Source organism: Pithys albifrons, chromosome 2 (genome assembly GCF_047495875.1).
Source record: "Pithys albifrons albifrons isolate INPA30051 chromosome 2, PitAlb_v1, whole genome shotgun sequence".
Lineage (NCBI taxonomy): Eukaryota > Metazoa > Chordata > Aves > Passeriformes > Thamnophilidae > Pithys > Pithys albifrons.
In genome coordinates this window covers 33473331-33485618 of record NC_092459.1, presented here as the reverse complement: position 1 = coordinate 33485618, position 12288 = coordinate 33473331, and the positions used below count along the sequence as shown (strand labels likewise).

At 36.0% G+C, this 12288-nt stretch overlaps 1 protein-coding gene across 1 annotated transcript in view; it reads left to right on the top strand.

Annotated features, from left to right (window-relative positions):
* ME1 (malic enzyme 1) overlaps positions 1 to 12288 on the top strand; it is a 167035-nt gene that overhangs the window by 67212 nt on the left and 87535 nt on the right. Inside the window, exons 4-5 of the mRNA XM_071548681.1 lie at positions 1386 to 1461; positions 2661 to 2822. Coding sequence (XP_071404782.1) covers positions 1386 to 1461; positions 2661 to 2822 — 238 coding nt within the window. The remainder of the gene's footprint in view (positions 1 to 1385; positions 1462 to 2660; positions 2823 to 12288) is intronic.

Genomic DNA, 12288 nt, shown 5'->3' with positions numbered 1-12288 from the left:
ACTTTGGTTAATTGCAATGTGTCATACATTGCTTTTTGTCCAAAATAATAAAGAATTTCAGTTGAAAGTTTGTGACCTCAAAGAAGGGAAGAAGGCACTTAAATATGAAATGTACAAATTCAATACAAAAATATAGCTCACATGATAATTTATATATAAACATATAATCTAATATGTTTGAAATATGTAAATATAAGAAATTAATTGTTTGGACCAATTTTGGTGTCTTGATTAGTATACATTTAATACTGCAGGAATTTGTTTTTTACTTGGATCAGCTACAGTCCTATCTGAACAGTGTTTTCTTGAATTACTAGTTATGTTTAGACCTGCATGAGCATGTACTCACTTCTCTGAATATGGTGATATTTTAGTACTCCTAGATTTCAATTTTTTTCAGTACTCTTCTCTAACTTTTACTTCATAATGGTGGATGAAGTACTTTAGAATAATTCTAGAAGACAATTCCTATTAGTGTGAAGCTGAATGACAAGGAGACATCTTTGGCATGTACTTTTCCACTGATGTTTTCTTTGTGGGTTGTGAAAGATTCAATCTAGCGGCAGAGTATTTTTCCATTTTTTCACATGAGAAAAGTAGATGAGAAATGAATTAAATTACCTCTGAGTGGACTTGAATGTCTATCTGCCTGTCAAGTGAAAAAAAATGCTGAAGAGGAGGAGAAGGTATTATATCAAATTTGCTTCTAAAATAAACAGAAGAAGAAATGAGAATGAAATTTTCTGTCATTCCGTTTTAAACTCTTCTGTACTAGTGGAACTAAAGGCAAATTTACTTCAAAGTAAAGATTTGGTCTGCTCAGCACTGAGGATTTTCTCTCACTGTAGAGAAGATCATTTCCCACTTCAGTGTCAAAGGGTAATCTAATTAAATAGGCAGAATGTTTTCTAAACACATAATTAATTGCTCTTGAATTATTTTAGCTAATGATAATATATGGCTTATTTCAGGTTTTGTTCATAGCTTAAAACTTTGTCCTGTTTTTGTTTGTAAATATTAGGACTGTTGAGGCACAGTGATCACTGTCATATGAGAAACTCATTTTGTTGTCAGGGACAACTAATGAACACATTTGAACAGATCAAGTGCTTAGTGAACTTTAAAAGTGGTTTTCAGAAAGGACTCATGCACATTCTCACTGCTCAGTGAAACTTCACTGAGTTACATGTGCTCTGACTTCTACTAAATGCAGGCATTTCATTTACTCATTCATACAAAACTGAGCTCCTACTGAGTAGAACCTTTGTATGTTGAACACACATAGAGTTAGGCTATTATTGAATTGATTTATACTTTATTTATATTACCTTGATTTATAATTATTTAATTGCCTTTTTATATGAAAAGCATTTTTTTATTTGCAGAGGTCTTTTTATTTCTATCCATGACCGGGGGCACATTGCTACAATGCTTAAATCCTGGCCTGAAAGTGTCATCAAGGTAAGCCCAGTTTTAGTTGCATGACAAAGATGATAGTGTTTTGTACCCAAGGTGAGTTGTTCAAGATATTTTTATAAGCTTTTTATCAATTTAGATTTCAGTGATTCAATGTAGATTTCAATGATTTCTTAACTCATTTTTTAAACAGAAAGAATGCCATTAAAGCCAAAGTTTGAGGCAATTAAACCCTTACTTGTTTAGCTATAGACATCCTTTACTTATGAATTGGCCAATTACATTGAATATTATGCATGAAAAAATCACTGAAGGCTTTTTTGCATTTCAGGGAATCACAGAGTGTTTGAGGTAGGAAGGCACCTCTGGAGATCATCTAGTTCGTCCTCTTGCTTAAGTAAGGTCAGCTAGGACAGGACTATGTCCAGCCCTTGGGGTTTTGAGTATCTCCAAGGATGGAGATTCCACAAGAGCTCTTGGCAAAGTCTAGTGTTTGAGATAATAGTTCTCCACTTATTATGCTTCATGAGCTCTCTCACAAAAAATATTGAATTTCCAGATAAAATGGCTTGTCACAGAGTTATGACAAGGACATTTTTGTGTTGTCAGCTGCTTGCCGTACTGAGCACTTCTGTCCTCTACTATGAAAAATCTTTCTGTATAGCACAGACAGTTTTTTGAGGTTTACCTAAATTACTGTATTTTTTTCAATGAAAACATTTGTTTCCTCATATGTATAAGTATGATATATTTGCTCAAGGGAAGAAATACATCTTGGAAGGGTAAGAACCAGGTGGTTGCAGACAGCCCTGTCAAAGACCAGGAGGAGTGGCTGGCTCTGGTTCTTCTGAAAACAGAGATGACAAAACGCAGGAATCTGGGGTTCTTCTTTTTGAGTGGATAACTTCCTTTCCCTTCCTATTCTGTTTTCATACTGTTGACAGAAAAATGTAAGAGGGAACAATGCCAGTTTCCTTGTAATGTAATACTAAGTACCTCTCTTGTGTATTCTTAAAGTTTTATATGAAAGTACCATTTACAGCAAAGCAAGAGTCTAAAATAATGTGACAAAACCACAGTGAAATACAATAAAACAATTCTGTGCCTTTGTTGTAGTATTGATTTGTTTGTACCTGCTGGAATTTTTACATAAAAATTAAAAATGATGGTAAGACAATAATGGAATATTTAGTACGTACAACCAAAGAAGTGATTTTTTCTGGGAATTTTCTGTCTTCCTCCAGGCTATTGTGGTGACCGATGGAGAACGTATTCTTGGCCTTGGAGACCTTGGTTGTTATGGAATGGGCATTCCTGTTGGCAAGCTGGCACTTTATACAGCGTGTGGAGGCATAAAACCTCATGAGTGTCTACCAGTGATGTTGGATGTGGGAACAGATAATGAGGTAAATCCCTTTCTGAGGTATAGTGAATACTAGGTACGCATGTCTAGGTACTTCAGCTGTACATTAATTTTAGTTATAGAAAGCACACTAACACATAAATTTTCTCCAAATGAGGTCCTAGTGCTTCAAGTAGGTGGATCTTACCCTATTTAACTTGGCTTCCCATTTATGTGAAATGCAGAGATTAAAAGTTGTTGAAAATTGGCTCTTTGCTTTCCAGTGCTTCTGGAATTACTAATTAATTACTTGGCCCCTATTCTTCCTTATTTGTTTTTGTCTGAAAGACTATTTGAATACTTGAAGACTTTGAATGATGGCAAATAAAAATCCATACACGTGCAATATCATGATGCTTTTGTGGATGTAAACACATGTTCTCCTTTAAATGATGCAAATGTTAAACTTTATGCACGATAAATGTATCAAAGATTTATGTGTATTATAGCTAAATAAAGCATTCCTGTGCCAGTAAATTTATCTGGGGCTTTTCTAGGTTGTTAGTTTGGGTGGGTGCATGTTCAGCTTTATACACACACCTCCACCCCTGCCCCACTGGGGTAATTTAGACAATACATCATTAAAACATTACTGAACCAGAAATGCCTGCTAACCTTTCTCTCTGTCCCCCCAGCAACCCCTTCTAAAGTGGACAGACTTACTTGTGAGAAGTATGTGAGCACTGTAGCATGTAGCACTGTAGCATATCAAATCATGTACAAGACTCATTACTTATGAAATGTTTTTATTTCTGGTTTGAGCAGCTGGGCCAGTTATGTAATCTATCATTGAAGATTTCTAGGCAGTTAATTGTATCAGCTACTTCTGATACTTAAGTAGGCTTTGCATTTTGCTTTTGTGCTTGTGTTTCATTGTACTTCTTAACTTTTCATGGCATTATTTTCTTGAAAATTGTCAAATATTATATATAAACACTTCAATAGCAAAAGAGGCTTACCCTTACTAGTAGCTCAACTTCCATGTCACTGTACTTGTGACTAAACAATGAGTTCAATGTGTATGAAAGAGTGGCATGCATAAATTATTGCAAGATGCATAAAATTTGTGTGAGCTAGAGTTGGTTGATACTCTGAAATATTCACATTCTGATCAGCAGGATTAATTTTGTTTTTTCGTTTTGGAATATGGTTTCATATGTTAATACTATAGAGAACAAGACTACTGAATTCTGCTGCTGTTATGAACAGGTGGGGCTTTGTGGCTATACCCCTTGACTGATGAGACTACACGGGCCTGATAGTATTCATTAATGGGAGCTTAGATGCAGTTCCCAGGCTCCTCTAGTCAAAGTCAGCAAACCTGGGGCATCAGCTCCACTAATTCCTTCCAACACCCTTCCTCTCACCCAGCAGCACATCCCTGTTCCCTCTTTAATACCTGCATTCCTGTAACCTGGTGATGAGTCACTGCAGAGAACTGAAATGACTGAAAAGCATTCACATTTTGCTTGCTAAGCTGAGTGTATTAGGTCAATTTGCTGTGGAATTGCACTGTCATTCCTTATCTTAAGATCTAGACATCTTGGAAAAATAACTATTTTTATGCTATATTTTCTTAGTCTAGCCAGGATTTTCCATAATAAGATGCAATAGAATTCACTCTCTTGACTTGAGCACATATAAATAATAATTATGCTGAACATGTTTTTTGAAATGTGCAGAGGTTTTCCATTTAGATTAATTCCTTCTCCCATTCTGAGGGGGCCTCACTGTTTTAAAAGAAGTTTTAAGAAATATACTTTTGGCAACTACTATGCAGAGGTGCACAACCTGTGAATTCTCCAGAAAGATTAAGTCTTGCCCTAAAGCAGATTGCAAAAAAAACCCCAAACTTCACAAGTTCTCATTCTGGATTGCTGTGGTGTATACAGGTCTCAAAACAGGAACTTTGAGGAGCAACTTGCTCAATTTCAGATATTTACTAAAATCCTTGTAACTGTTAGTTTTAGAAGAGGTATTTTTAGGTAGGATATTATCCTGTTACTCCTAAAACCAAAGAAATAAAAGAGAAGCAAATAAAGCATTTTTATACAAATGCATAGATAATAAGTGAGAGAAATGAAAACTGCTTATTTGTGGGTAGAAATTGACCTAATAGAAAGTCTCATGTGTCCAAACTAGTAAATTGCTCCATATGATCAGTGTGGGACTGAGTGTCCAAAAGAAGTGGTGCTGACTGTTGCCAAAAATAATATACCTGTTTTGTAAATTATTGACGAATTGGAGGCAAGTAATTATTGAGGGACATTTTTATCCAAACATATTATTTGTACTACTATTACTTACTTACTTACTTACTGTGACCACCTCACTAAAAGTTGTGCCTCACTCAGTAGCCATGTATTTTTTCGGTGTGAGGATGGTGCTTCTCTAGGTGGGATACATACTCAGGCACTACTCTCAGTGCTGATACCAAATTGTTGGAAATCCTGAGGTAATATGATCCCTGGATCCTAAGTGTTCATCTAATATTGTAGAGGTATATGTTAAATCACCTTGAAATGGTTAAAGAAATAGACTGTAGAAGAAAAAGGAATAGTTGCCAAGGTAAAAACAGCTGCAACTTCATGGAGACCTACCCAAAACACATGTACTCAGCACTGGAAGTGGAATTGTTTAAGGATGATGGAAATATCCAGGCTAGATCAAGGGGAAATATTTAAACATTAAAATGTGAGTGATGATTGCTTTCTACGTAAAAGATGTTATTAAACTCTCAGAAAATAAACAATGTTGAGGCAAGCCTGTAGGTTAAAAATCAGCCTGGCTTACAGGGATGTGAAAACTGGCAGTTTAATACAAGAAACCAAACAGCAAAACCTCATAATAGAAACAAAGTTCAAAACCTGTGTTTATAGGCAGTAAAAAAGCAAAAGTCTCTAAAGAAAAGCAACTTAGTGAGAATAATTATGAATAGTAAGAATGAGATTTTCTGTTGCTCGTGATGCTGTTCCTTAATGGTGGTATGTATGGCCATATTAAATTGTCACCATAATATGGTAGATATTTTTTAAATGTCAGTTTTATCTATCTTGGCAAGAAATGTTATTTTCCATTTCATTAACAGCAAATGAATTTGTTGAATAAAATCTTTAGAAGTTTGTCAAGATCCTTAAATCAGAATGTCCAAATAATACTTTGGCCAGTTCTTTTTAAAAAAAAAACTCTAGTAAAAGCATTCTGTACTATGCTGAGTTGGGCAGGGAGGAAGTACTAGTTTTCTTTAGTTATATCTGGGATGAATTGAGAAGTTCAGGAAGATTGGATTAAAGGTAAGACTCTTATTTAAAATACAATGGTCCTGGTCTAATGTGAGTTTACAGATTTTGGGTTGACTCTTATTTTTTACTTTCATAAGAAATTTGAATTAATAGTGTACCTTTTAAATCTAGACCAATGAAAAAGCAAAGCAGATCTCCTCTATTACTGGAGAAAATGCAATTTAAAATATATACTTCTGTGAGGAATAATAAAGTACTTGTGGGTTTATGGTATCTCAGGGGTTTTTTTTCAGCTCTGTGATGTTTAATATCTTTATCTATGACTTGGAAGCAATATTGTTGTTGTTCAAGGGTCACAAAAGAGACATTGTTTAGTTACAGTACTGTTATCCAGCCAAAGCTGGAAGACTGATGGCTTGTTTTATATAGAAGTCAAACCAGTGGTGAAAAGGTTTCTTCTGACCATAAAAATCTCAATCTAATACTGGATGATTAGCAGAAGAATGAAAACTGTGTTTATTTGATACCTTAGAAGAGAAGCTCTGACAAGTTCATTGCTGCCAGAGCAAGTCTAGACTGATCAGATGTGTGTAAATTCAATACTGGCAATGGCCAGTTGTGAGAGCTTTGGAAACACTGTGTGTTTGCATTTAAACCATTTACTATAAATTTCAGTCTAAGTAGAAAACATTCAATTCTTTTAGATAGTACCTTCACACAATATGGAAAAGCCAGGACAGCTCGGATTGAAAGGACTTCCTATACAAGCAGTTTTTAGTGGAAGACATCTTGGTGCTCCCAGCAGCAGGAGTTCCACACACCAGCCCTCAGAGTTGCCCAGCTGTCAGAAGTCACTCCAGCTGCAGCTGTGATGGCTGCAAGAAGCTGGGCTCAGAAACACTGAAAATGTGTATCTGATCTGGGTTTTATTTGTGTAACTGTTGGTCTCTTCTCCCAAGTAATAAGAGATTTGATGAGAGAAAGTGACCTCAGGTTGCACCAGGGAAGGTTTAGGTTGGATATTAGAAACAATTTATTCACGGAACAGATTGTCAAGCATTTGGAATGGGCTGCCCAGGGAAGTGCTTGAGTCACCCTCCCCGGAGGTATTTAAAAGTTTTGTAGCTGTGGTGCTTGGGGACATGGTTTATTGGTGGACTTGGCAGTGCTGGGTTAATGGTTGGACTTGATGATCTTAAAAGCCTTTTCCAACCTACACAACTCTATGATTTCCTGATTTAAGTACCGAAAAGTGGACCAGAGAGATAAACATGCAGGGCAGCTTCTCCTCCTTCATCTGTGATACTTCAGGGACTTGTGGGTTGCTATTTAAAGTTGTTTCCTTCGTGCTTGCCTCAGAATATTTTCCCCTTAACTTCCTAACATACTGAAATGCAGGAATGTGATGGTTCTCACAGTTGCCCTAAATAGGTCAGTAACCATGACTGGACTGGCAGTTCTGACTTCTCTGGAGGAATGACAGGCATCTGTGGTGGAATATGAAATCCTGTAAAGCTGAGGGGCAAATTCAGGCTTAGTTATTCATCTTGTCCTAGTTAGCTTTCTGCATTTTCCCAAACTATTTTCAATTGTCGTAAGAACTGGTACTAGCCTTCCAGGATTCATATTCTTGAAGAATACCTACCTATGAGTGTGCAGATGGAAGCTGTTGAGAAAACAGAAACAAACCTGCTTTTGTTGTTCAAATTCCAACCAAAACAGAAAACTGGACAGTAGACAGCTGAGTATAGAGGAAACTTGAAATTTCATACCTTATCAATCTAAAGATATAAATGTATCAAAACATGTAAATCGTGTACAGCTGCAGGGATTTCAATCTATAAAAGATAATCACGATTTGTGTTCATGTGTAGAACAGTGGCAGTTTTACCGTTTTTAATGTAATAAATATGTAATGAAATGGTTATGCTCTCTGATTTTAAAAAGGTCCTTTTTCTTTCCTCTTGCGTGATGATTGTTAGAACTAGAGACAGCATTTCAGTGACAGTTTTACTGTAAAGTAATAGTAACACTTCCTGAATTCTGTGAATAGAGATTGGTCCTGTCTATATAAACATGATGAATTTTTTTTATCTGGTCCATTTATGAGAGTCACATTTCAAGGTTTTATTCTCCCATAGTTTTGAGTGTTTCTGCAATACAATGACAGTATATATGATCAAAACAGAAGGTTTCTAGGTGCACAGCTTTTCATTCAGGTATCTTAAAATGTTACTGACCAAATTAACCTGGTGGATGACAAGAGGCTTTTTTCCTTTGCCTCACAAAGCAGTCAGGCCAAGCAAGGTGCTCAGAGGCAATGCTGTGGCCCAGTTGTGCTGAGTTCCAGACATGAAAATTTGTAAAACTATTGATGAAATAAATCTTCCACGTTTTTGTCTCTTGGCTGCTGCCTGTCCATGCCAGTCTGGTAGGAGGTAATTGCTCTTCCTTCACCAGTTAAATTCTATTTTATAAAGTGGATTTTTTCCCCTCTTAGATCTTGCTGCTAGATCCTTCCCTGGTAGCACATGGACAACACTTGAACAAAGGAGAAAATACATGAATATTCCTTTTCCTTCCCCTTTCCCCACGTCCATTTGGCAAATAAATAGTGTGATCGGATGTTACTTTTCTTAGAGGCAATGTCAGGAGTCATTTTTTCTATTCTCTTTTCACTGTTCAGAAGTACTGAAAAGTAAAATGAGTTCTGAATGTAGACTTCTGTTTAGCCCGTTGCGCAGAAGAAAAAAATTGGTTGTCTCCTTTTAAAACTACCAAGTTATTTGAAGTGGACTGAATATGTGTTAGAAGAGGGAATGGACAAGTGCATCTGTTTTTATGGATATGTATTCTAAAATTGGGGGCATTTAGAGTCATCTTTCCAGGGTGTTTCAAAATATTCCACCTCTAAAATAAATATAGCTCTAGCAATCACTCCTAAATATGCTTTATTTCAACAGCAGGAACACCGAAAACTGTGACAGCATCCATATTACACTTGCAGGCGTAAGGAATGAGCTGGGGAAGGGACGATACAAGAGCCACCATTTCCTCTCAGTGCAGAGACGGGTGGGTGACATTTGTGGATCACAAGTATTTGACAGCCGATGTTCTTCAGTAATTTTTGAGAGCTTTCCTTTTCTTGCTCTTTAATGCTCTTATTGAATAGTTAAAATTTGTCTGGTAATACATTCACAACTTGAAAATTTCAAAAGTTGTTTTTACTCAGTTTTTTAACTCAGATGGGTTGAGAATTTGTAACTGTCATAATAAATCTCGATTTACCCAAGATACTGAGGCTTCTAGTGTGTTCAAGTCTTTTAAAGAATACCATTTGGAGGATCTCTGAGTTTGTCTTCTAGTTTGTCCCTAATCTTCTGCATTTTTTTTTTAATTACTGTTTCTTCTGTATCTGCTGCTTTCCTTCGTTATATTAAACTTGCAGTAGAAGACTGTGTATAAGTGTCTTGTGCTTGCTAGGGGATGCATTCTACTAATGAGAATTAAGAGACCCGAAATACAAAACATTGCCTACCCCTTTTATGAAGTAATTGTATACAAAGGCAAACAGCGTTTCCTGCCATATTTAGAGCTTTTAAAAACTTTGATTTAATTGCAAATATAGAAGATCATTTGCTGTTCTTTATGGTGGTGTTCCCAGGGGAATGTATTGCATCACCTCCCTTTTTTCATTTTGCTGCTTTTCTCATGTTTTGTTAGACATAAATCAGCATCTATGATTTACCAGCACTTTTTCCAATAAAACTGAAATATAAATGGGCTTGGCTTTTAAACATTTGTTGTCTTTAAATATTTTTCTCAGTTTCATAGTATGTACACTGTCAGCATTTTGTTTTATGCTGCATTAACTTGTAATGGTCTTTATTCTCTACTATAAGAGTAGAAAGACATTCTGTTTTTACATTACTACTATTACAATGCTCATCTCCATTTGCCCTAATACAGGGATGAAAAATACCTTGATCTACTTCTCCTGTCAGCAGCAAAAATACTTAGAATTGTTTTTAGAAAATAAAAGTCAGTGAGGAGGATTTTTTTCACCAAGGACTTACTCATCATACAAAAAAAGGCTACTGCTATTTTTAAAATTCGTTCAGTCTTTTTAGTACAATTAAAGGATATTTGCAAGTTCATTATTATCTTTTTATATGCATGTTGTATAAAATAATATTATATATTTAATGCTAAACTTACATCCACCATCATTCTATATTACCTTTGCCTAAAGTTCTCTTATGATTTCATGCAATATTAGTGTTCACAATCTTGTAACCATCCAGCCTTTCCGTATTGCCTGTGTACTCAACCCACATCTACCCAAATCTAGACTTTTCAAGTATATCCACTTAGGCAACAACACTTTTTCCTGTGGTTTTTTTTTTAAATCTTTTTCATACTTAAAATTAATGGAATGGCCAGTTATAATCTTGCGTTTTAATTGTTCATCTTGAGAATCTGGGGCCCTTTCACCAAACTAGGTAAGCTCAGAATGACTGAAAAAGAGATGCAGAGCTTCACAGTCATTGAACCTAAACTAATCCTCGTGGGCTAATTTTGTGAAGAGCAAGAGGTGCTGCTTCTTGTAGAGGGGCTGTCTCAAATTTGTCCAATGAATTGTGTTTTAAAATGTTTTTTAATCTATTTTTTCACCTCTTGACTATAAAAAGAGCCTAGACTGGCTGAGATGTTGAAGTATCCAGTACAGGTTCTTAAGTTAGCTAACATGAATTCTTACTCAGTTTGCACTTCACTTACCTCTCTTCATCTGACATGTGGTTTGTCTGTGTCTTGGGAGACTTTTACAGAGATGAAAACTTGGTTTTGATCTTATGTCATCCTCTTATAAAACAAACTCTTGTTATCTCTGAGAAGTGTCATTCTACTGCTCTTTGAGAAATACCATTCTGCTGCTTAGGGCGTGAGAAGACCTCAGCAATTGTCTGCCACTTTTGATCCATTGTGGTCCTTTAAACTTTGTCATTTTGGCTAGGAATATATGGTATTCTCTTTCTAAGACTGTTGATTTATTTTTGTAAAATTTGCTATTGTGAATATTTCTTTTGTGAAGTGTTCTACTTCTTTAGACCATGGAAAATATGACAAAGTTAGGTAGTGCTTCAGATTTCTGCATTTGCCAAACAGCATATTGGCAATGATTTTTAAGACCTGAGAAGCTGAAGAGGGGAGAGTTTTAGCAGAAGGAACGTAGGTGGTGACCCAGGATTTAAGTCTCAGTTTCAGCTGACATTAGAGAGAATGAGCTGCGTACTGATGTTCCTGTCAGTTCTATCAGACCATTTAATTTCTTGTTACTTCACTTTTCAGCACAAGGGGATCTATGAAAGAGGGCAGAAATGAATATCTGAAAATGCTTATTTTGGATAGCAAGCATGAATATTCAAAGACCAAACCAATGGCAGACTTTATTTCAAGATACATTAGACATTTCCAGTTCTTCATGCTCAGAAGGCAAAAACAGATAGTGTTTGTTTTGGTTGGCTTTCATGTAACTGCCAGCTCTCAGCCTCCTCAGCAATTTCACAGGCAGTGGAGAACACAAGAGAAGGAACGAGCATGAATGTAGCTATTATCAAAAAAGGTGGGATAATACACATCATTTATGGCTCCACAGAAGACAGCTTAGTGTCTGGGACAAAGCATGTCACACAGTAATCATAAATGTGTTCTTACAAATGCTGGCCTTGTACTAGCAGGTCTACTGTGTGCACAGAATTATTTTTCCCTTTTTTCTTTTGGTGATAGGACAGATATATAGCTGACATGCCAGCACCAAAATAATATCAACACATTATTTTCATAATTGCCAGTCAGTCAAAGGGACACTGTTAATGTGACTTGTTGATGTAGGAAGAGGTCCAATCCATTTGGCTCTAGTAAAGAAAATGTCTGAGTGTCAGCACAGGAGACAGGAATGTCAGGGTCAAAAGTGTTTTGATGAAGGACTCTGTAGGAGTAGCTTATGGAAGTAAATGAAAAAAATTAGATATAAGTTTAATAAAACTGAAAAGAGATCACAACAAGTGATGGAGATTTGTAGTTACATGTGAATGGGAAAGAAATCAAAACTAAACCTCGCAACTGTTGGTATAGAAATGAGATGTACTGGTAACAGAACAAGGTTTTCAGTTTTGTAAATGGTATCTGTTGGTATGTTAAAATTCTCTTCAATTACTTATCTGATGG